The 20,907-nt window shown below is 37.8% G+C and overlaps 3 protein-coding genes across 3 annotated transcripts; 2 read left to right on the forward strand and 1 right to left on the reverse strand.

Annotated features, from left to right (window-relative positions):
- Positions 1 to 1,290: 1,290 nt before the first annotated feature.
- On the reverse strand, positions 1,291 to 6,203 carry LOC128715707 (gamma-aminobutyric acid type B receptor subunit 1). Its single transcript, XM_053810618.1, has 15 exons — positions 6,147 to 6,203; positions 5,825 to 6,064; positions 5,614 to 5,748; positions 5,361 to 5,531; positions 3,934 to 4,150; positions 3,691 to 3,856; positions 3,373 to 3,622; positions 3,148 to 3,297; positions 2,938 to 3,080; positions 2,739 to 2,862; positions 2,544 to 2,660; positions 2,229 to 2,436; positions 1,728 to 1,984; positions 1,507 to 1,644; positions 1,291 to 1,440 (listed from the first exon to the last, which is right to left on the reverse strand). Exons 1-15 carry the CDS (start codon positions 6,201 to 6,203, stop codon positions 1,291 to 1,293), a joined length of 2,523 nt encoding a protein of 840 aa, XP_053666593.1.
- A 1,653-nt stretch (positions 6,204 to 7,856) lies between these two features.
- On the forward strand, positions 7,857 to 10,907 carry LOC128713396 (DNA mismatch repair protein spellchecker 1). Its single transcript, XM_053808253.1, has 6 exons — positions 7,857 to 7,893; positions 7,953 to 8,002; positions 8,066 to 8,596; positions 8,670 to 8,941; positions 9,016 to 10,657; positions 10,725 to 10,907. Exons 1-6 carry the CDS (start codon positions 7,857 to 7,859, stop codon positions 10,905 to 10,907), a joined length of 2,715 nt encoding a protein of 904 aa, XP_053664228.1.
- A 2,334-nt stretch (positions 10,908 to 13,241) lies between these two features.
- LOC128715822 (protein Wnt-2) lies at positions 13,242 to 15,600 on the forward strand. The gene is made up of 7 exons (XM_053810740.1): positions 13,242 to 13,294; positions 13,801 to 13,955; positions 14,027 to 14,089; positions 14,290 to 14,429; positions 14,610 to 14,744; positions 15,030 to 15,220; positions 15,282 to 15,600. Exons 1-7 carry the CDS (start codon positions 13,242 to 13,244, stop codon positions 15,598 to 15,600), a joined length of 1,056 nt encoding a protein of 351 aa, XP_053666715.1.
- Positions 15,601 to 20,907: the final 5,307 nt, after the last annotated feature.

The raw sequence follows: 20,907 nt of genomic DNA on the forward strand, positions 1-20,907 counted from the left end.
TTCACAATTAAAGAATGTGACAAAATGCTACCTTTAACCCTTTAATTTTTTCATTGGGTCATATTCTGACATTATTGCATTCAAGTATCCCGTCCCGTCCTGTCCTAGAACGTTAACTGTTACGTTACGTTTCGGTGAACATGGACAAATAGAAAAATTCGCTTTAAAGGTAACAAAACTATGAATCGGTGATGTAATGGTGTGTGAGCGGTAATGGCTTTACAGGTTGTACGTTCACAGAACGCGCAGATACTTCCAGCGCATATGGGCATTACAGTATGCTCATCCATATGAATTATTCTTTGCAAGTTTGTGCAACAACCTTAGCGTAGCATGAAAAATATCATTTTTCTGCCAATGTGTGTTCTTCTGCATTGCCTCGCGATTGTTGATTGGTATGTAACATACATTTCATGCTGCTTGCTTCACATGAGCAGTGCGAATCAAAATGTCAAGGGCGTGATCCACAGCGGATCAATCAATTGAATACGTACACATAATTGTTCTTTTCCACCAGATCGATCCATGGGTAAGAGTGACCCATATTTTTGCTACTTTTGTACATGCATCGGTTTTTTGAGCCATACGATTTCTAATTCTAGATTTTACATCGGATGAATTTTTGAGATGTTTGAACTTTGTTGTTTAGAACTATAAACTAATGTTTCTTGCAAGACTTTAAATTGCTATTGGTGATGAATAATGTAGTACTATTCTATTACTCTCAGATATAAAAATACACTTAGAATAACAGGTTCTTCGTGAGCCCTGTGGAATGTACCGATCGATGAGATTGTACATTTTGTAATCAAACTCACGTTTCGGGGGTTCACTGGAGAATTAATGCGATGCACGTTGAATGTCATGATCATATCCATTTTTCTTTTGCCTAGCTCCGTGCAAACATTATAAAAACCATGTGCTACATTGTTTGGAGAAGGAATAACACGGATGTGAGTGTGTGTTTTGTTTTATTTTTGTTAAAATATACACTGTTCGGAGTTGCTTGTTGCTCGTTACGCTTCATGTTTCCCAACGTAGCAGAAAATTGATTTCAATATTTTTTTCTTTTCTCGTTCCCTAAGATATTTGCTTTCAAGGATGTAATTTCACTATTTCGATACATTTCGTTTGCTAATATGCATTTTTGCTTGTCAATTTATATGTTATAATAATATGTTTCAATTGTTCGTCATCAATACTTTCGTTTCATGGTAGTAGTACACGGATAGCATTAATCTTTAGGATGCCTTACGCATTCACGTTACTGCTGTTGATGCTGCATTTACATTACTTTTGAGCTAGAGCGGTTGAAGATGATCGATTAAATTGTACTGCACCGACGGTGTTACCATTTAGAGATTCATTAAAAGGTTGAGCAGGATTCTTCGATTCCCGTTCCGTGAGTCGCTGTTTCAGTAATCGGATTTTATCTTCTTTCTAAAATGAGTGTAATGCATGAATGTGGACTTGCACGCTACGATTTGTTTTCTCATGTTCACTTACTTGAGCGATTAATTTTTGGAGATCATCATTTTCGGATATCAATTTTTGGTAGCGTTCTTCGTCTTCCTTAGAAATTCCTGTATCAGTGCTGAATTTAGACTCGACCTTGTCCTTAGGATGGCGTAGAACTTCGATTACCTGAAGCGTATATAACAGCAAAACAAATGCGTACAGGTGGTATATTTCCAGACAGTCCAGACATCATTCCATCATGCATTTACCTTCGGCACGAATATTAGTAGCATACTGAGGAAACAGCAAAATATGACAGCCAACGCAACAAAGGCGAAGGACGCATCTTGCTGTGACGCTATCACCATAGCAACCGGTGCAGTGATTAAACATAGCACTACCACGTTGTAAATACTCATTCCTACGTAACGAGAGTCGTTTATTTGCTTCACCTTGATGGAACGTGTCTCATATGCCAAGAAGAGTCCAAACACTAGTATCAATCCCTTAAAGCCGTAAATCACACCTGAAAGCAAGCGTATCATAATGTTAGCATTCTACGCAGTTTCAAATACTTAATTCTAGCAGGATGTATTGCTTATAACAGAAGGTTGCATTATGTGTACAATTCGCACTGGTAGTGAAATATTTCCTTCTGCGACCTCTTACCCAATGTTGAGTAAGAAAATTTAACGCTTACTAAACAATTACTGCCATAGTATTCATGTTACTTTGTTAAAATAGAATCAAAAAAACTTTAAGTACTTTACCTAACCAAACGGAATTGTTGTGGCTTTCACAGTGCTCCAACTCAGGTCGTATTTTAACATCATCATTCGAAGAAATCGGATCCTCCAGGGGGAATGTTTCTAGCCTTCGTTGTAGAGGATCTTGCATTTGCCATGTCAGTAGTATAACCAAGTCCACCATCAATAGTCCAGACACCATTGTGTACAATTTCCATGGTTCCACTTTTTTCTGTTCGTTAATGTGAAACAATTTAATTAATTCAGTGCTGTTCTGAGACATTTGCTACACATGAAATGTGAGTTACTAGATCTTCGGAAAATGAATATCTAACAAACCTTTGGATCCGTTTTAGTTTTCGTTGTAAAGCGATGCACACGCCATACTTTGCTAAACATGGCTCCGTACGCTAAGGTAAACCCTGTCGACAGGATCCATGCTCTAGCCTGGCAAACCTGTCATCGGGGAAACATTGGAAATGATTCATTATTCTGCAACCTAACGTTCCTTTGTCACACTGAAGTAAGACATACTTTTGGATAGTTATCCGCAGTTATAAATTGTCCGTCAATACCCAACAAGATGACGGATACGAGACAGATGATCACTCCAAAAAGCATGATGGTATTGCACACGGGATGTGACGATTGAATAACTCTGAATTTCATAAAAAAAAATAACATTATTACCAATTTTGTGTGCTGTTATGTAAAGCACTTCTTTGTGTGTTACCTTCGATGTCTGTGCCAAATGTTGAATATGATGAGTGTTATTGCTACCAGTATGCCAAAACTTGATATTGTGCTCATGCAGATAAAGAGTGGTAAAGAAACTGTTCTCAAAACCCGTCTTACAATCGTACGATCTTGGGGGACCTGCAATGCGTATGAATCATATTGTCATATACATTAGAAGAATACAATAAAAAATTAGAAGAATAACCTTTTCTCCGTCCCATTTCTCCTTGTTAAACCAGGTAAGATTGTCGGCTTGTGTGTCGTAGTATCCTAGCTTGTAGTACTGTCCATCAATCATTTGCTCAATCTGAGTCAACGCAATACGATCACCCTGCGAACTGAACGCAACAACACCCTGTTAAACGAAAAGTAAATATTGTTTATTGCATTACCCAGTCTGCAATACGGTTGCACAAAACGGTTCTCTTACCGATACGCCTAGAAATTGGGTCGAGTTCATGGCGGCGTAAATGGCGTTTGCTATTTCCTTATCAGTGTACGTGAAGTCTTTCAGATTTTTACCCGAGTTTTGCTCCGTCAGCCTTTGCATCGTTTTGTTAAATGCTAATGCCACACTCCACACCGCATCGTATGCGAGTGGAGCCTCCTGGTAACCTTCCGGATAGCGATTGTGGCTGATATCGTAGCCCTCCTCAATTAGTGCAGCATTCAAACGTTTTCTTAAAAGATACAACATCATGCAAATCGTTTCCAACAATTTCAACCCTCAGTGACTATCTCACCGTACCGAAAATCCTCTGATGACATTCCTGATATCGTTTTTTGATTGTTCTGATTCCACATTAGCGCTTCCGTTGTTAAATGTCCTTCGGCAGCCATCCTCATCTGTTCTTTGGTGCATGAAATGTTTTCGTTCTTCAGGTTTACCTCGTACCAATTGTCCTCGTACCAACCTTTAAAAATGGTTAGGATCGATAATGTACACATCCCAGTTCAAACTTTTCGGTTTTGATTCAATACTAGTACTAACCAATAAAGAACCACACATAAGCCCTTCCATATAGTTGCTGTTTATACATCTCGCAAAGGACTCGCCGTGCTGCCACCACATAGAACAATCCCACTATGATACGTGCATCCTGCCGTCGTAAATTTCGTACTGCATCCGTTGGATCGGATAGAAATGATTGTCTTGTCACTATTTCGATGCCGGCATCTTTGCATCTGGTTTCTAAATCCTCTACAGTCTGCAAGAAAATTGTGAAAACGTATCATTATAAACTTGTTTGTACTCATCATTGGTTGGTAAATGTTATAGGGTTAAGTTATTCAATAAAGTATGTAATTTGTTACATAAGAGTACAATTATTTGCAGCCTAAATATGTCCACCGCAAGGAACCAAATAGATGCTTTATATATACTTCAAATTACTATAAAACTAAGAGCTATAGTAGGCTATAGTAGGTTAATACATCAGCATCGAGATGGGGTAGGGATTAAAAAAAAAGATTTTACACGGAATCAGAAAACAAGGACAACGAGACGTGGAAGTCGAATAAGTGAGACGGGGAATGAAAAGTGCGCAAGCAAAAGTGCACGCAAAAATGCATCGGTGCGACTAGAAATGGATTAGGTGTGACGTCTGGGGATGAGGGTGGATACATTTACGTTTTGAAGAACGATTTAGGAAAAGGTGGACAAGCACGTTTACCAGTTATAAATATGAAAGCAAGACTGTTTTGCCATTTAGGATGATGTTAAGTGCTTGATACTCGAGGCCGGTTTATATTAGATTCGAGCAACGATTTTCTGTATAAAATTATTAATTATTAAATAAATGCCTCATGGGCAAACTACAAAGTAATTTCTATTTAAGGTTAATACTAAAGATAAGGAGGAAGGAGTTAGAAATTAAAGAAAGGATCTGGAACGGAATACAGAAGGTAAATGGTGGATATCAATTAAATGAGACGAACAATTAAACTCGAATGTCATGCAGCAAATGATCATTGCAAATAACTGAAATACGGCGCCTAAAGATAATTGGTATGAGCACAGTAACGGGAAAATTGAAAAATCGGGTCTGTGCACGTATACTCCGTCGAATATTTGATCTACAAGTTTTAACCAGTTTAATAAGCAGACTGATGAATCTGAGAGACTTTAATCGTAGAATGATGTATTGGTAGATTTTTACTTGTTGCCAAGCTAAATGACAGGTTATCACTAAATTTAATTGCTCTTAATTGCTTATTAACGATTCTGTGTTCAGAGATGGACATGATCCATGATGATGATCAGATTGAAGTTTTGGTTATCGTAAGAATTTAAATGTTGGCCACTGTGTATGAAATATGCCATATCAATAACAATATCAATCTACTTATGTTGATGACGTTAAAGATTGAATATGAAGCTAGTACTACTAGTAATTTAGAAATACATAATTCACATACCGATATGAAGACTTCCTCTGCTTGTTGCAGGATTGCCACCCTTGACCAGCCAAACTTTTGCATCAGTTTAATTCTAGTAGGGTTATGGACTGTAGCCGATGGATGAGTTCTAAACAGCGTAGGAAATCGACTGCGATCGGATAGAGCCGGACTGGAAGCTCCGTAGCATAACTAAAACGTATCAACAACAGATATACCATAAAAATTATTGTAAAAAAGAATATTGAAATAAACTGTAACTCAGTCTTCTTACCACAACTAAATTCCACATTTTAGCTGCCTCTGCTACCGTCGTACAAACTGTACTGCATCCCGCTAACAGCATCAGCTTTTGTGGTGAATTGTATAGCAAGTTGTACATTACGCTTGCTCCAAGACCTGGTTCACACTGCAGATGTACAGGAGAAAATCAGCATTAGATTTGTTAAGCAGAATAGTTTCTAGTATGTAAATTCCACAATCACCTCGCTATCATTACTGTGAAGCGTTAAGTTGAACCCTGGCAAAAGGTCTGGGTTTTCATTCACATCCTGTAGGGCCAGCTTGGCAGCTGGCATGCATGCCTGTCCTCCCTGCCAACCACCCTTTCCTCCTATTGGAAAGATTCCGCCAATATGCAGCTGATTTGCTCCATTTACGCTACCGACAAATAGGACTGCTAACAGCATGCAGAACACTGTGGGGTACTGCACGAAGCATGTTACCTGTAATGTACAATAATAAACGAATTACTGAAATGTTCTGAATTCTCGCTCCACAATGTTAACAATGGATGGCAATACTTACACTGCTATATGTTTCGCTAAAATAACTATAATTGGGCTTTAAAGCTCTATTTTTCATTTTGCTAATTTGCTCTATAAAACAGTTGAGCTAAAAGGCTGTAGTAGACCGTGTACTTTAATTATATGACGAATTAATTTAACACCAATTTGTACCTGTAAAATCGACAGTTGAATTAGTTACTTCTCTAACACTAATCGAGCAATGCATTGTAAGTAATATGCATATGCGTAACTGTTTTGTTCGTTAAATCTTAGTTGAACACTTATGCTCGATCATTAATATTCTATTCTGCTCTGGCGTGTGCGAATTGCACTTCACACACCACTTCAGGTAGTGATGTAATTATTCCATCAACATAATCAAATATTTCATCCCCCAGCCACCAGTCAGATATGGAACGTCCTAGGCCTTAATTCGTGTGAAGAGCAAAAATGAACTGATACCGATGAAAGATGCCACAGAAATCACTGTTCGTGTTTTTCATAAAGTTGTTTATGGTAGCAACAACTCTGTAACGACTAACTGTTGAATCGCTGTAATTTGGCCAGATTTTTTTATAGTCTAGCATGAAGCTTTTTCGGTAACTTTTCATTTAATTTACATAATCTCTTTGGGCTTCAATCAAGACGCAGGTTGATACAAGGGCAAAAAACATGTGCAAAAGATATGATTTGCGATGTTTTTGAGTTATTATCACTTTAGCGAAAACATCACAACATAACTTCAACATTGTAATTACATTTGGACGAGATTGTTTCCACATCGACACTAATTTACATTCTGTACACACCTATGGTTTTGCTTTGGCGAATAAAGCATAAGCCAAATACTGGATATCTTGTTCCACTTTAGAGGTGATAGTTTGAGCAACAACTATTTCCAGTAAGTATTTTTATCATTGTCGCGTTCAACATTTCTCACATATGCACGAAGCTCGAACTAGAAACTCGAACTCAAAACGTAATGTACCTTGCATGAAAGCTCCAAAAATATCCTTATGCCTTTCTACAAGCAGAACACTGTTGAAGAATGTTGCTGCCTTGTTTCTCGCGTGTGTCTTTTTTGTGTCACATCGTTACGCATGCGCGTTATGGCGTGTTTTGTATGTATGCGTATTTGCGAAAATTTTTAGAACTTGTTGAAAAAATGTTATCATTCTAAATACGTTTGCCCTGTAAAGCAGTAGTGTGGGGCAGTATGCTCTACAAATGTATTTATTTTGTTATTACTAAATAAATTTAATATAATCAGTTTGAAATAAACTTCAAATAGTTCTCAGAATCATCAGTAGATCAGTATGCTACAATTAAACTTCCTGGATGCTCTTTTTGCAGTTTCAAGATTGCACTTTAATCTAGGTAAATATTATTCAGGATTCGAAAGTAAATAAATTTTCATTAAATGTAGATGTTGCTCAGAAGAGCCTTAGTTATTTTAAGAATAACATCATATAAAAATAATGGTAATCTCAACAAAGTATCTATTTTACCAATTTCAAGAATTTTTACGTTTTAATTCGTATAAACCACCCATGCTTTTAATGTCTGAACATTTCAACGAAGCAGTATAGCCTAGTAACATAACTGTCAGACATTCACAAAACACAACATTCGCGCGTTTCCCGCTCTTGTAATCAAACGTATCGCTAAATTTGCGTTGTGATTTTCTGTAAACTTAATTACGAATATAGTGCTTTTCTCGTGCAGTGCCATGTCTAATTTGAAACCTCTGCAATGCCTCAACCTAGGTATGCAATTTCACACAACTATTACGTTACATTCTGTAACAATCTATTTCTCCTTGCAGACAAACCACAGCAGAGAACATTTATGGAGTTCTTCACAGCATTGGGCGAGGTATGCACGCTATGTTCGCTTCATATTATCTACTAACGTTTAATTTTGTGTTACCTTTTACAGAAACCTGCCAGCACAGTGCGTATTTTTGATCGATCGGATTACTACAGTTGTCATGGCGAAGATGCAGTCTTTGTGGCGAAAATACTGTTTAAGTCTACGAACGTGATAAAGATAATGGAAATCGATGATCACCAACTGCCATACGTTTCTTTAAGCAAAAACAATTTCGAAGGCCTGATACGAGAGCTGCTGCTTGTGCGCAATTATCGCATAGAAGTGTACACAAAATCTTCGAAAAAGAAACTTGAGAACGAATGGTCAATCCAGTACAAAGGGTCTCCAGGTAATCTGGCTCACTTCGAAGACGTTTTGTTCAACCACAATAATGAAATGGTGAACGGATCGGCTCTGATTGCTTTACACGTTCGCCAAGAATTGAAGCAGCGGATGGTTGGTCTGGGTTTCGTGGACGTAAACGAAAGGCGTATGGGTGTGATCGAGTTTGTTGACGATGATTTCTGCACTGAGTTAGAGGCTCTAATAGTCCAGTTGAGCCCTAAAGAATGTCTACTTCCGAACACCACAGGAGAGGTGATTTTGTGGAGTAAGATTTAATTTCTGACCATTGTTTAATTTCCTTTCTCTTCTCGAATTTGTCATTTAGTACGAGCGTATCGAACAAATAATGAAGAGAAACAATGTGATTATTACAACTCGAAAAGCCAAGGAATTCACGATGGAGAAACCAGAGATTATCGAATGTTTGAACAAATTGCTTCGTTTCCGAGAGGGACAAAAGCAAAATGCAAATACCATACCCGAGGCATCAAAGGCGGTCGCAATCAGTGCGCTTGGCGTGGCTTTAACATATCTTGAACTAACAAACGAGATAGCGAATCACGGCCAATTCCAGCTGAGTTCTCTTGATTCGAACCGGTAAATAATTAGAAGTACCTTCTAAACTAGTATAAGAAACGTTCTTTTACTATCTTTTTCATCATCCTTAACAGTTACGTTGCGTTGGATGCGGCAGCAGTGTCAGCACTGAATCTCTTTCCCAAACCGGGCACATCAACCAAATCGAGCACTTACCGTTGGCAGAGTGTGCTTGGTGTACTTGATCGGTGCCGCACGCCTCAAGGTCATCGTTTGATGGCACAATGGATCAAACAACCGTTGCGAGATTATGAGCTTATCAAAGATCGTCACGACATTGTAGAGTATTTTGTCGAAAATACAACGATGCGCACGGAGCTGTACGATAATCACCTGAAGAAACTGCCAGATATAATGTTCGTGCTTAAGCGACTGTTACGTCGCAAGGCTTCTTTGCAGGATATTTTCCGTTTGTACCAGGTAATACTACGTGTGCCCAGGATGTTAAGTCTGCTCGATATGCATGATGCTGGGAATGTAGCTGTGCTTAACAATATATACAAGCCGATCAAGGATAGTTTGGCAGATTTAAAGTTATTCAAGGCGATGGTTGAACAAATTATCGATTTGGAAGCGGTCGAACAAGGTGAATATCTCGTAAAAGCTGATTTCGATAGTCAGTTGCAGGAACGGAAACAGGAGATGGATGAAATTCATACGAAAATGAAACGCCACCTTTCTGCGGTAGCAAAAGATATCGGGCTAGAGGCTGGATCGTCAATCAAACTGGACTTTGTATCCCAACATGGTTTCCATTTGCGAATTACGCTAAAGGATGAAACTTTGATACGCAAGAACAATTCTTATCGTGTTCTAGATGCGATCAAAGGTGGCGTACGGTTTACCACAACCAAACTACAGGACTACAGCGAGTTATTTGCTACGTTGAAGAATGCTTATGAAGAACAACAGCAAGCAATAGTTTCAGAAGTGATACGTGTGGCTATAGGGTACATTGAGCCATGGACGATGCTTAACAGCCAGATAGCCCAGTTAGATTGTTTGGTAAGCTTTGCTGTTAGCGCTTCAACTGCACCGACTCCTTATGTCCGGCCCAAAATGCATAAAGTTGGACCAAGTGTTTTGAAACTTGTACAAATTCGTCATCCGTGCCTCGAACTTCAAGAAGATGTTAACTTTATCGCTAACGATGCAATGTTCGATGCTAAAGATACAACCATGTATATCATTACCGGTCCAAACATGGGTGGTAAAAGCACCTACATAAGATCGGTTGGCGTTGCAGTACTGATGGCACACGTCGGCGCATTTGTACCGTGCCAAAGTGCAGAAATGTCCATCGTGGATTCTATCCTGGGTCGTGTCGGTGCGGATGATAATTTTACTAAAGGGCTCAGCACGTTTATGGTAGAAATGGTTGAAACATCCGGAATTATTCGTAAAGCAACAGATAAGTCTCTAGTAATTATCGACGAACTTGGACGTGGCACATCGACATACGAGGGATGCGGTATAGCATGGTCTATTGCTGAGTGGTTAGCAAAGGAAAGCAAATGCTTCACTCTATTCGCCACACATTTCCAAGAAATAACTGACCTTGCCACGTACGTGCCGACTGTTAAAAACTGTCACATGGAAGCTATCGTCGACGGTGAACGAATGACTTTATTGTATCATGTTATGCCAGGTGTGATGGAGAAGAGCTTCGGAATACAGGTCGCCAAATTAGCCAACTTTCCTCCTGGTGTCATTAAGGTAAGAGTTAGCAACGTTTATAGAGTTTTAACCTATGTCAATATTATATTCTGTCATCTACTTACAGCTCGCCCAAAAATTCTACAATGAGTGTGAAGACCATCGAGGATCCCTTAAAGAAAAACAGGATAGCGATGGTTTGGCATTGCTACAAAAATGTTTTGATGAGATTGATAATTTTGATGGTAACAGCGATACTTTTTCTTTGTCAACTGAAGTGCTGCAAAATCTACGATCGCTGATGAATTGAATGAATATATCATCATTGCATTTTGCATTGTAATCTTTAACAGATATGCTATGAATAAACAGAATAGGCCGAATGGTAGATAAATAATGCAATGTGTTTTTATCGTTTTTAGTCCGTTACAAAATTCGTAATTTGGAAAAGATTTGAAACGCCTGAGAGTTCGAGTTACATTGCCAAACTTTTAATTATCTGCATATTACTTAATAACAAACAATAAGGGAACATATGTGGATGATTAGACATTATTATATTCTAAATAAAAAAACATTCGCGGGTTGTTGGATAAAAATCTGGTTCCTTGAACCAATGTTAAGTTCATCGCAAAGATTGCCAATGGAATTGATTTTCAATGAAAAACAGGATGTCATGTAGCATTTGTAGTTAACAACTACAACAACATCTATTTTGTTTCAATGTGATATGAATAGTGCGAACAATGCTTCCTCCCTTGGCCTGTAAATCTGTACATAATTAACATATTAGCATAATGTTCCACATTCGGTAATATTATTCGCAGATTCTTATGCGGTGATTTTTCTACCTTTGCCGTAAGTGTTTAACACGTCCAACAAGATTAATTCTTAAAACTAAATCTACGCATTGTAACCAAAAATACTTGTTAACGTTAAAAGGAATAAAAATAGTACGAAAAAAATAAAATAATTCGCAATTCCAAAATTCATCACAGTACTGTAGCATATATTCGGGAAACCCTTTTTAAGTGGATTGAAATATCTTAACGTTTGTTCTCAGTCTAACACGGTACTGACGGGGATCAGGATTCCATTCCACGTTTCTTCAACGATTTGCTATGTTCAATTCTCTGTGCCTTTCGTGCTAATGCTCGAAGCGTGCATAGAGAGTTGAATCAGGCACAGAACGAGTTTTTTCCTTACCTTCGGAAATCTTACGAGCGAGCAAGATTCATCTTTACGCTAAGGCAGGCACTCAATCGGGTTGGCTTTCATCGCTATCGTCATTGCAGTGATCATCGGCGAGGTCTTCGTCGTTTTCAGTCATTCGACGTCCGCGAAGCCGTCCAGAGCAGCTCGTTCGGAAACGTGTATGGAGTAGATAACCGAAGTGTCTGGAACCACACAGTGTTAAAAGAGAAAGAAAATAAAACATAATCAGTCGCACTAGAGCAAGATATTGGCCAAGGGTGATCGATATAGTACAAAGAAGTAAAGAAATGTGTGAATAAATATGCAGTGCTGGGTTGGCTTTTGCGCTGAAAACATTATTAGTTATTTGTAAACCCGCATATCCGTGTTTTCTGTTGTTGCTTTTTACATTTGCGGGCTTGTTAGATGCTGCGAAGAAAGGTGGACAGCGGTAGGCTGTATGGAAATCTTTAGCAGCCAGCCTGCTTTACAACAGTGTCGTGTGCAGTAGTGGAGTACCATGTGTTAGTGTAACGTAACTGACCAATCGTCATTAACGTTTGCTATATTAGCTATACTGGCGTAATGCGGTATCCACAATCCAGCTCCCGTCGTTTTCTTTCGATTAAATCTGGAAGGTGTTGTTTTTTCACTATCGCAAAGATACATCTAAAAGCGACGAACAAGTAACAACATTACCATACGTGATATCAGAGAACAAAGCATAAAAAACTGTGATAAATTGTCAAGCGTTGAATTTGCAACAGTTCTGCAAGTTGTAGTTCAGCCAAAAAGATCCAGCCTTTCAGCAGAAAAAAAGAGCTCGCTTAATTTAAGTTTTATTTTAGATTTATTTATGTGAGAGATGCATACCGGGATCCAGCTGTGGACAGCATCATTGTTTCAATATCATATGGAAGCCAACGAGTGTTGCAAGTCAATTGATTTTTGTTTCGTTTGCTACCCTGCTTCCTGATCCCGAAAAAGGGTTCGTCGCTTTACCTAGTTGCTACCGCTGCTGCTGCTGCAGTCTTTCGTTGTGGTCGTGAGCAAATCGTGTGTTTTTATGCGTTTGCTATTTGGTAATTATCGGCAATCGGTATTGTGAATAACTTGGTCTAATACGTGATATCATTTGGTGTTTAATGTGTGTCGTGAATATACAAGTAGCATGATACCTACGCTTTCGCTGTTTGTTTTTACAGTGCGTTGTGGTGATCTTGTTATAATATCCGTACGTTAAGCACTGGGTACCGCATTATGTAAAAGATGTTACTGCAAAACGAAAAAATATTATTAGTGACTGAAAACTGTAACTCCTTGTACTGAGTCGGGTGCAGTCGAAACTTGTAAAAAAAGGGATTTGCTCATTGTGCTGCAGAGATCGTCATCATTATTCTGCCTTTCTTTTAGCAAGGCCATAAAATGTTTTTAGAAGCAAGAGGATAAAATGAGAAACGTTGCAGCGGCGCTGTTTGTTATTCTCACAATCTTCAAGTTAAGGTAGGTGTTGATATTGAACAATGGTGCGATGGTATAAAGTGATAGAATTGTATCTTCGCTTTTAAACGCTTTGCCGGTTTTTTTTTATTATATGAAACTTGATACAAAAATTACTAATGAAGACATAATGATAATAATAATGAGTTTAAATAACATTATTACGTGCACTTCTTATACCTTGAATAATTATTTGTCCTATCGCGTCTAAAAAATATTGTAATTATTTTTGTGACTTATTCTTCTCGTACAACAAAACCAATATCAACAAGCTGTTGATCGTTGTTTTGAAATTTATCAATACGTAACATAATTGAGAAAACACCAAATTTACTTTTTGAAAAGATAATTTCATACAGTTCTGATTTGTAAATGATATAATCACTGAAATGTCTCAATAAGAAAGGTGTAACCTTGCTGTACAGAAAATGATAAACAGTCACAATTTAACTAAGACATCCAATTACCATCCCGTTTAATATGTTAACTAAAGAAGTTTGTTTGCGCAGGGCTGCTAAATGTTTCGTATCAACAGTACTTTGTTCGCGTATACCTGGCCTTTCGCAAATCCAGCGTCAGATATGCACAGAATCCTCAGATGCTGTTGTATCATTAGCATCCGGGCAGATGTTAGGAGCGAATGAATGCCAAAAACAGTTTTACGGTAAGGATATTTCAAATTATATACTGTTCGACACATTTGACTCATGTGATTTTTTGTAAATATTTTAATAGGTCATCGATGGAACTGTACTCACGTTTGGAATAATGACATGCTCGGCCAGATAATAGTAATAGGTACAAACATAATTTTGCAGTGCACTTAAATACCGTTAACAATTCAAGGCAGTGAATTATTATAATCTTAAATTCGATTTCTTCGATATCGATATCTTTAATGATATATTAATTTGAACTCTATATATTGATATACTGAATTACTAGATATATTTATTAGAAAAAATGTAATGCAACGATAGTTTTCTATTACCTTCCAGGTTCAAAAGAGGCTGCATATACATATGGCATAACTAGCGCCGGAGCAGTTTACTCCATAACTGCAGCATGCGCTAAAGGAAACATTACTACGTGTGGTTGTGACACGAAACAAAAAAGTTTTTTTTCCAGTGAGACTGAAGTGAGTGCAAAACGTACATTCAGCAATGTTATGTCGTTTGTTTTGTTTCTATTTCGAGATAGCCAAGAAGCCATGTTTCATTATGCTGATAACGCTTAATCATATTGATCGTTCTCGGTTACTGTTTTTATCACTCTCTTTCGTTTTCTTTCTTTCCATATACAAATATTCTTTTAGTAGAACTGGAAATGGGGAGGTTGTTCCGTCGACATTGGTTACGGTATGCGGTTTGCAAAAAAGTTCCTCGATGCCCGTGAAATCGAAAACGATAACCGCAGTCTTATGAACCTGCACAATAATCGTGTCGGAAGAAAGGTAAATTTCATATTCGTTCGTTGTGCATAAGCCACATAACACCTGTTTATGTCGATATTGCTTCTACCTAGAATTCAATTATTTAACTGTTTTTTTTTTTATATGCATAACATGCTTTTACCGCGAACCATAACGATATTAGATTAAATGAATATCTGTAAAATAGGTTAATCAATTCAACTCACTTTATTTTTCTTCAGTTCACTTTGATTCTATTCAACTATGCAACTGTTGAATGCTGCTGCATTATATTTCTTTGAATTTTTCACAATATTTTTTTTAAAGATAGTGAAGCTTCTCTTGAGGACTGAATGTAAGTGTCACGGCGTTAGTGGTTCCTGTGCCATGAAAACCTGCTGGAAAAGCCTCCCATCGTTTCACGTTATTGGTAACACCATGATGAAGAAATACCGCAAAGCCAAGATGGTACACGGGATTCACCTGCGAAATAGTCATCTTCAACTCGTGGTGAAACGGTATGCATGTACTTTCAACCCATGTTTAACTTATCTTCTAACTCTCACATTCCGTTGATAGTAAAGGCAACAAGATGCAGCAAAAAAATGGAAATATACTGAATGATGGTCAAATTCCAAAGAGAACGGAGTTGGTCTATCTGGAGCCTTCGCCAAATTATTGTGAGCGTAACATCAGTATTGGTGTTCTGGGCACAACAGACAGAAATTGCAATCGTACTTCAACTTCCATGGATCGCTGTGATCTACTCTGTTGCGGACGAGGCTACAACACGCACCAGATCGACCGGACCTGGCAGTGTAATTGTAAATTCAAATGGTGTTGCACTGTGACATGCGATGTCTGCTCCGAGCGTAAGGAAGAATACACTTGTAAATAAACTAGTATTATAGTACGCTTAAAAAGATTACTGTCTTCTATTATGAAAGGCTCTTGAATATGTCACAAAAATCCTGTATGATGTTAGGAAATTTTAAGTATGCTCGATTATCAATGGAATTTACATTTAACTTCGATAAAAATCGACAAAAACATCTATTTGAGATACGTTCATTCCATTTCATGTTCACAGTACTTAATTATCGATGTGATCATCGCCATCATAGAAGACGTTAATGTAAAACCTATTCAACCGCTGATACCAACTGATACCGTTGATGAAAATATGCTGCTTCAAATTCAAGCGCAAACCATGTCACAATACTGCGAATGACACAATTATTGATAGGTTGATATTCAAAAACTCGAATCGAACCGACAAACCAGAAACGAACTGTTTGTGAAGTAAAACTGCTGCTAACCGATAATATTGTGGTATTCATTGTTAATGCCATTCAAAACTGCAAGTAGTAACTCGAAAATACACAATAACAACAGTAGAAGATGACGCCCAAATAATTGAATTTTAAATTCAAATATGACTTTAATCCAATCACATCCCAAGTGATGGAGACGATTGGTTATTGTTTTCATAATACTTCCTATAATACTTCAATCGTTAAGCTGAAACCACTATCTGGGGCTAGCAAACCGCTTCGATACAGCGAATAAATTAATGTGATGAAAATCAATAATAGCGTTTTGTGCGTAACACAAAGTTGAAGCGTTTTCTCTCCCCGTAAGCAAGCACACGTGATAAAAAGATCTCTTCCTATTGAAACCGCCACCGAAAAGAAGCTTCACCAATATTGCGAACCGATGCCAAACCCGAATGCACCAGCACTACCCAAAAAACCGTGTCTATCTATAGCAATCGCTGCGAAGCTTCTAACAGGCTGTTTATGTCAGAAGCTCGCCGAGTGTTTGATATACATTTATGTCAAATGACCATCGTACCAATATTTGTGCAAACTACTAGCAAACGGGCATGCGCAGAGCAGATTGAAACGAACAGCGCTTTTTCATTGATTCTTTTCTTGCCAGTTTTGTAGCGCGAAGTCAAAGATTTTGGGTGGTCGAATAAACGGGCTTGTGCAACGGAATATCAGTTCGAGTGTTCTCGGGTGTATGCACATTTCAAAGGGTTTGGCACTACAGCTCGCTGTACCGTAGTGCGGTTGGGCTGCAACAACTGTTGGATATCGAAATATGATAACTCCACCGTTGCGGTATGTCCGTCCCAATACTCCATATTTGTTCTACGTACGCTCGTGTTCGTTGGTATGCTCATTAGTTTAGCTCTTACGGGAAAAAGTTCTAGTTCCGAGAAAAGCCGTGCGCTGAGGGGTCCTTCTGCGTATAGTGTGTTCACGATATGTGCAAAACAGTGTGTTGAGGAAGTACCGCGTATCACAAAATCAATGGTCTTCGACTGTCGAATACGCCACGCGGTGATGGTGATGTGCAGCATAGCAGGCCAAAAAATGTTAGAAAGATAAGCTTGCCTGATTGGCTGGAACAGTTCTTTTTTCCTCGCCGCAAATCGTAGTGTACCACCCTGGCTCATGTTGCGATTTCGTTTTGCTACACAATTGACAAACCAATTTCTGTGCATGTGTATAAATGAGGTAAACGAAACAAACATAGTTACACACAGAAGTGAATATAATTGGCTCCTCCGACTGCCATTCAATGGGATGACGCGTTGAATCAAGCTGAGTTAATTCCCTACACCTTATCGCTGATTGTACATTCAGTTGTACTCACGTATATGTACTACTTTCTGCTGTGCTACAGTTTAACTAACCGCGAACTAAGTGATTTGTTTCTCCATAATTTTTGAGGTGCGTTCCATTTGCTGTGCATTTCGTATCGTATGAAGTTACCCTACCTCTCACCTGCGCCATCGAAATCATCAGTATCATCATCATCACCCTCACTCTTGTCGTCATCATAATTTCGAGCAAGGTTACCAGATTACCATTCACATCCTTGAGCGGTAATAGAAAAAGAAGCTTTTGTTAAAAATAACATATCTAGCACGCGCTTCAAGTGCAGAGCAGCAAGAGAGACAGAAATCAAAGTTTTCTATCATCTCGATAGTGTGAAATTCTTCTCTGCCAGTTATATGTAAGCATTTTTCCCTTTCTTCTTCTTATTCTTCTTCTTCTTTTTGATCCAGTATGTACCAATTTTATCAAATGGTATGATTGTTATTTTTAGAATACGAGCTCAATGATATTATTTCTGTCCACTTGGAGCCACTGTATAAGAAAACATAAATTCTCCATAAGCTCCTCTCCGCATCTGTATCAACTCAACAACTCAATTACTCTCTAAATGTTTCTCTTCTTTCTCTCTTTCTCTCAGTCTTGAGCATTATTCTAACTTGTACATTCCCTTACGGGGCATCACTCACACTTCCTTAAATCTTGAACTTTCATGCTTTTCTCAGCATTCTCTTCTTTTATACTACATTTTATGCTCCTTGTTTCATGACCATTCCTCCTTGAAGCCTTTTTGAGGCCACACAATTGAACATGCCATATATAACTGTAAGAGACGGTTTATGCCAGAAGATCAATATTGCAAAAAATTCACAATGAACATGACGGACTGCAGGAGCCATGTCCATGATTAACATACTCAATAATTATGGCCAACAGATTCTTCTAATGTCCCATTTTGCCACTGCTTTTGCCAAATTCATGCCTCATTCATTGCTGGGCCTTTTCCCACCATAGTGATGAGAGCCTGAACAGATAGTCTTATGTGCTCCATTCATACTACCTGCTGCGAGCTAAATTGTGTAGGCGCCTGCGTGCTTATGTATGAGACTGTGTATGATAGAATTACCGAGAGCAGGATTGAAATGTTTCCTCGTTTTTTTTATTATCTTTCTCTACACTAGGGCTTACACACGTTATACTTTCATGCGAATGAGATACTACGTACAGCACTGCTCTTGATAACACATCAGTGCTTCAACAAAAAATTTGATTTATTTGTCTTTTACTCCAATAAACTGCTGGACATTTTGTTGTAACATGATTTTAAGTGCAAAAACGAATTGAAGTTACTGGCAAGGTTATTAAAGTTGCAGAGCGCCGTGTTTTATTTTTTTCCCTCCCAAATTCCAAATGAAATCATGCAACTATTCACATAAAATCAAATTTAAGTGGACCATTTATTAGGGCTTTTTTATTAGATTTTTGAACGCTAATGAGCAATCATTTTGATTCAAATTTATAATTGACACGTAAGCAATTGAACAATCAACCGAACAACCTAATTTGAAACATGATGAGGATGAGTAATTGGTTTGCGGCACAGAACCGAATCATTGTGCGAATCAGTCTTTATTGTTTATTGTTGTTTTAGGGAATTAGCAGCTTTCCATGATTTTTTTTGAAGATGTGTAATAAATTGCTATGTGAATTTGCAGAATATTTGAAAATAAAAGTGGTTCTAAACATTTATGTAAATGCAATTGAAGTAAAATCATACGTCTCCTTGAAAATATACGTGGTTTCCAGACATGTGTGAACACTTAATAGCAATTATGTACAACGTGAAGTATTTCCTATAAAATCATTCAAAAATAACAATTGGCTTTTAAAGCCCTTTTTCTCTCTCTCCCTCTTTCTCACTTCCTGGTGTAACGATCTACTAGGTCATGCCTACCATTTGTGGCCTACTAGACTTGATTTTACCACATATCTGGATAGTCAGTCCTTGCTACGGGGGATTGGTCCGGATGGGATTTTGGATCGATCCTGTCGTGTGAAGACCAGCGCAGCATTTTGCCATTTCTTCATGGACTTAGATTTTACGAATATCTTTTACATATTTGTAATCGACAAAACGGGAAATAGCAAAGTTACAACCCAAGAAGTTTGAAAACAGTGTTTTATTATTAAACGTCTACGATTTTGTTATTGAGATTTTTTAAGTTCTCTTGAACATGAGAAAATCCAAGCATTTGAGCAGATCTCGCCATACTGAGCAAATCCAAGCATTTGAGTTTGGATTCCTTACGGTATACCTCTATTGGGTTCCGGATACTAACTAATTCTAATCAGTATCAGGCACAAATAATGTTATTAATAAGCCACGTCCCCTGAATTTAATTATACTACTACAATCTAAACTTGAAAATAAAATAAAAACAACGATAAACTTTTTTGTTAAGAAACGTGAACTGTTCACATTAAAATACATTTACGCTTAAAATATTACCTATAACATAATTATACAAAACCGCAAAGCTTGTATATCTAATGTAATTGTATTACGCGTTATATCTGGCGTTGCCGTTATGTTACCTATGTATGGGAAAACATCTTTGTTGACAAGTTTTCATACAAATTTATCTCATGGAATCATTTCATTAAAGGCTATGAGTTGTTTCCGATTTTATGATGAAACACGAGTTATAATGAACTGTATTTTGTCTTATCATTCGATTCTGCAGCATCGAGAAAAAGGGTTTGTCAAGGTAATTCACCGTGATTCGTTTCAACCTGAACCAACACCCATACGGTGAGTGTTTGTCGACGACGTCTACCGTTTAAATGATTTTTTTCCAAACGTTCCATGGTCCAGCACTCCTGATGTATAATATTGACTGTCATAATACAGCACCCCGACAATATCCGTTTGCCTAACAAAACACTTTGTTCTAATAAACGACGAGAGGTTCATTTGCTTCAGGGGTTTTAATTTATTTTATTTGTATTTCTTATATTACTCCGCTTCTGTGAGCGGTTAAAATTCTGTCTACTCCATTCAACACCAAGTGTTAACGCGATTACACATAGCTCGAAGTTGAATTGGAATTTTTTGTTACAAGTGAAGAATGTTTTTATTGTTGTATTTAAACGTAGTATTTAACGTACTCGAACTAGAAAGATATTTATTTGTGTTTTATTTCAAGGATATTTAAGATTCTTTTATACATGCGATATCGAAAACATGGGTGTACTATCGCTGCATAGCTTAAAAAAAGCACTTCTTTCCATTCTTACTCATAATATCCGATTACGACAGTATTTATAGTCATTGTTTTTTATTTAATACGTGTCACATTAGAATAATTTAGCCTGTACATCTTCTTCCGTTGTAGCTACGCACTTGCATTATCCAACCCATTTAAAATCAGTTTCGTTGTTACTCATCTATCTATGTTGCTTTTCTTTATATGCACCGATTACACATGATGTGAAAATGCGCCACCATCAATACCACAACAATAACACTGTAAAGAAAAAAAAAATCCAAGCATAGCCAATCCCCAAGCTGCAGAATA

The sequence above is a fragment of the Anopheles marshallii genome, chromosome 3 (genome assembly GCF_943734725.1).
Source record: "Anopheles marshallii chromosome 3, idAnoMarsDA_429_01, whole genome shotgun sequence".
Lineage (NCBI taxonomy): Eukaryota > Metazoa > Arthropoda > Insecta > Diptera > Culicidae > Anopheles > Anopheles marshallii.

What these genes read in the sequence shown, in the direction of transcription:
- LOC128715707 (XM_053810618.1), bottom strand. Translation starts at nt 6,203, where the DNA reads ATGAAAAATAGAGCTTTAAAGCCCAATTATAGTTATTTTAGCGAAACA. An exon ending in CTGCGGATAACTATCCAAAA is followed by an intron (nt 2,661 to 2,738) that starts GTATGTCTTACT and finishes CCCCGATGACAG; the next exon opens with GTTTGCCAGGCTAGAGCATG. An exon ending in TACTAATATTCGTGCCGAAG is followed by an intron (nt 1,645 to 1,727) that starts GTAAATGCATGA and finishes TATACGCTTCAG; the next exon opens with GTAATCGAAGTTCTACGCCA.
- LOC128715822 (XM_053810740.1), top strand. Translation starts at nt 13,242, where the DNA reads ATGAGAAACGTTGCAGCGGCGCTGTTTGTTATTCTCACAATCTTCAAG. An exon ending in ATGCCAAAAACAGTTTTACG is followed by an intron (nt 13,956 to 14,026) that starts GTAAGGATATTT and finishes ATATTTTAATAG; the next exon opens with GTCATCGATGGAACTGTACT. An exon ending in CGGCCAGATAATAGTAATAG is followed by an intron (nt 14,090 to 14,289) that starts GTACAAACATAA and finishes ATTACCTTCCAG; the next exon opens with GTTCAAAAGAGGCTGCATAT.
- LOC128713396 (XM_053808253.1), top strand. Translation starts at nt 7,857, where the DNA reads ATGTCTAATTTGAAACCTCTGCAATGCCTCAACCTAG. An exon ending in AGTTCTCTTGATTCGAACCG is followed by an intron (nt 8,942 to 9,015) that starts GTAAATAATTAG and finishes CATCCTTAACAG; the next exon opens with TTACGTTGCGTTGGATGCGG. An exon ending in TTCCTCCTGGTGTCATTAAG is followed by an intron (nt 10,658 to 10,724) that starts GTAAGAGTTAGC and finishes ATCTACTTACAG; the next exon opens with CTCGCCCAAAAATTCTACAA.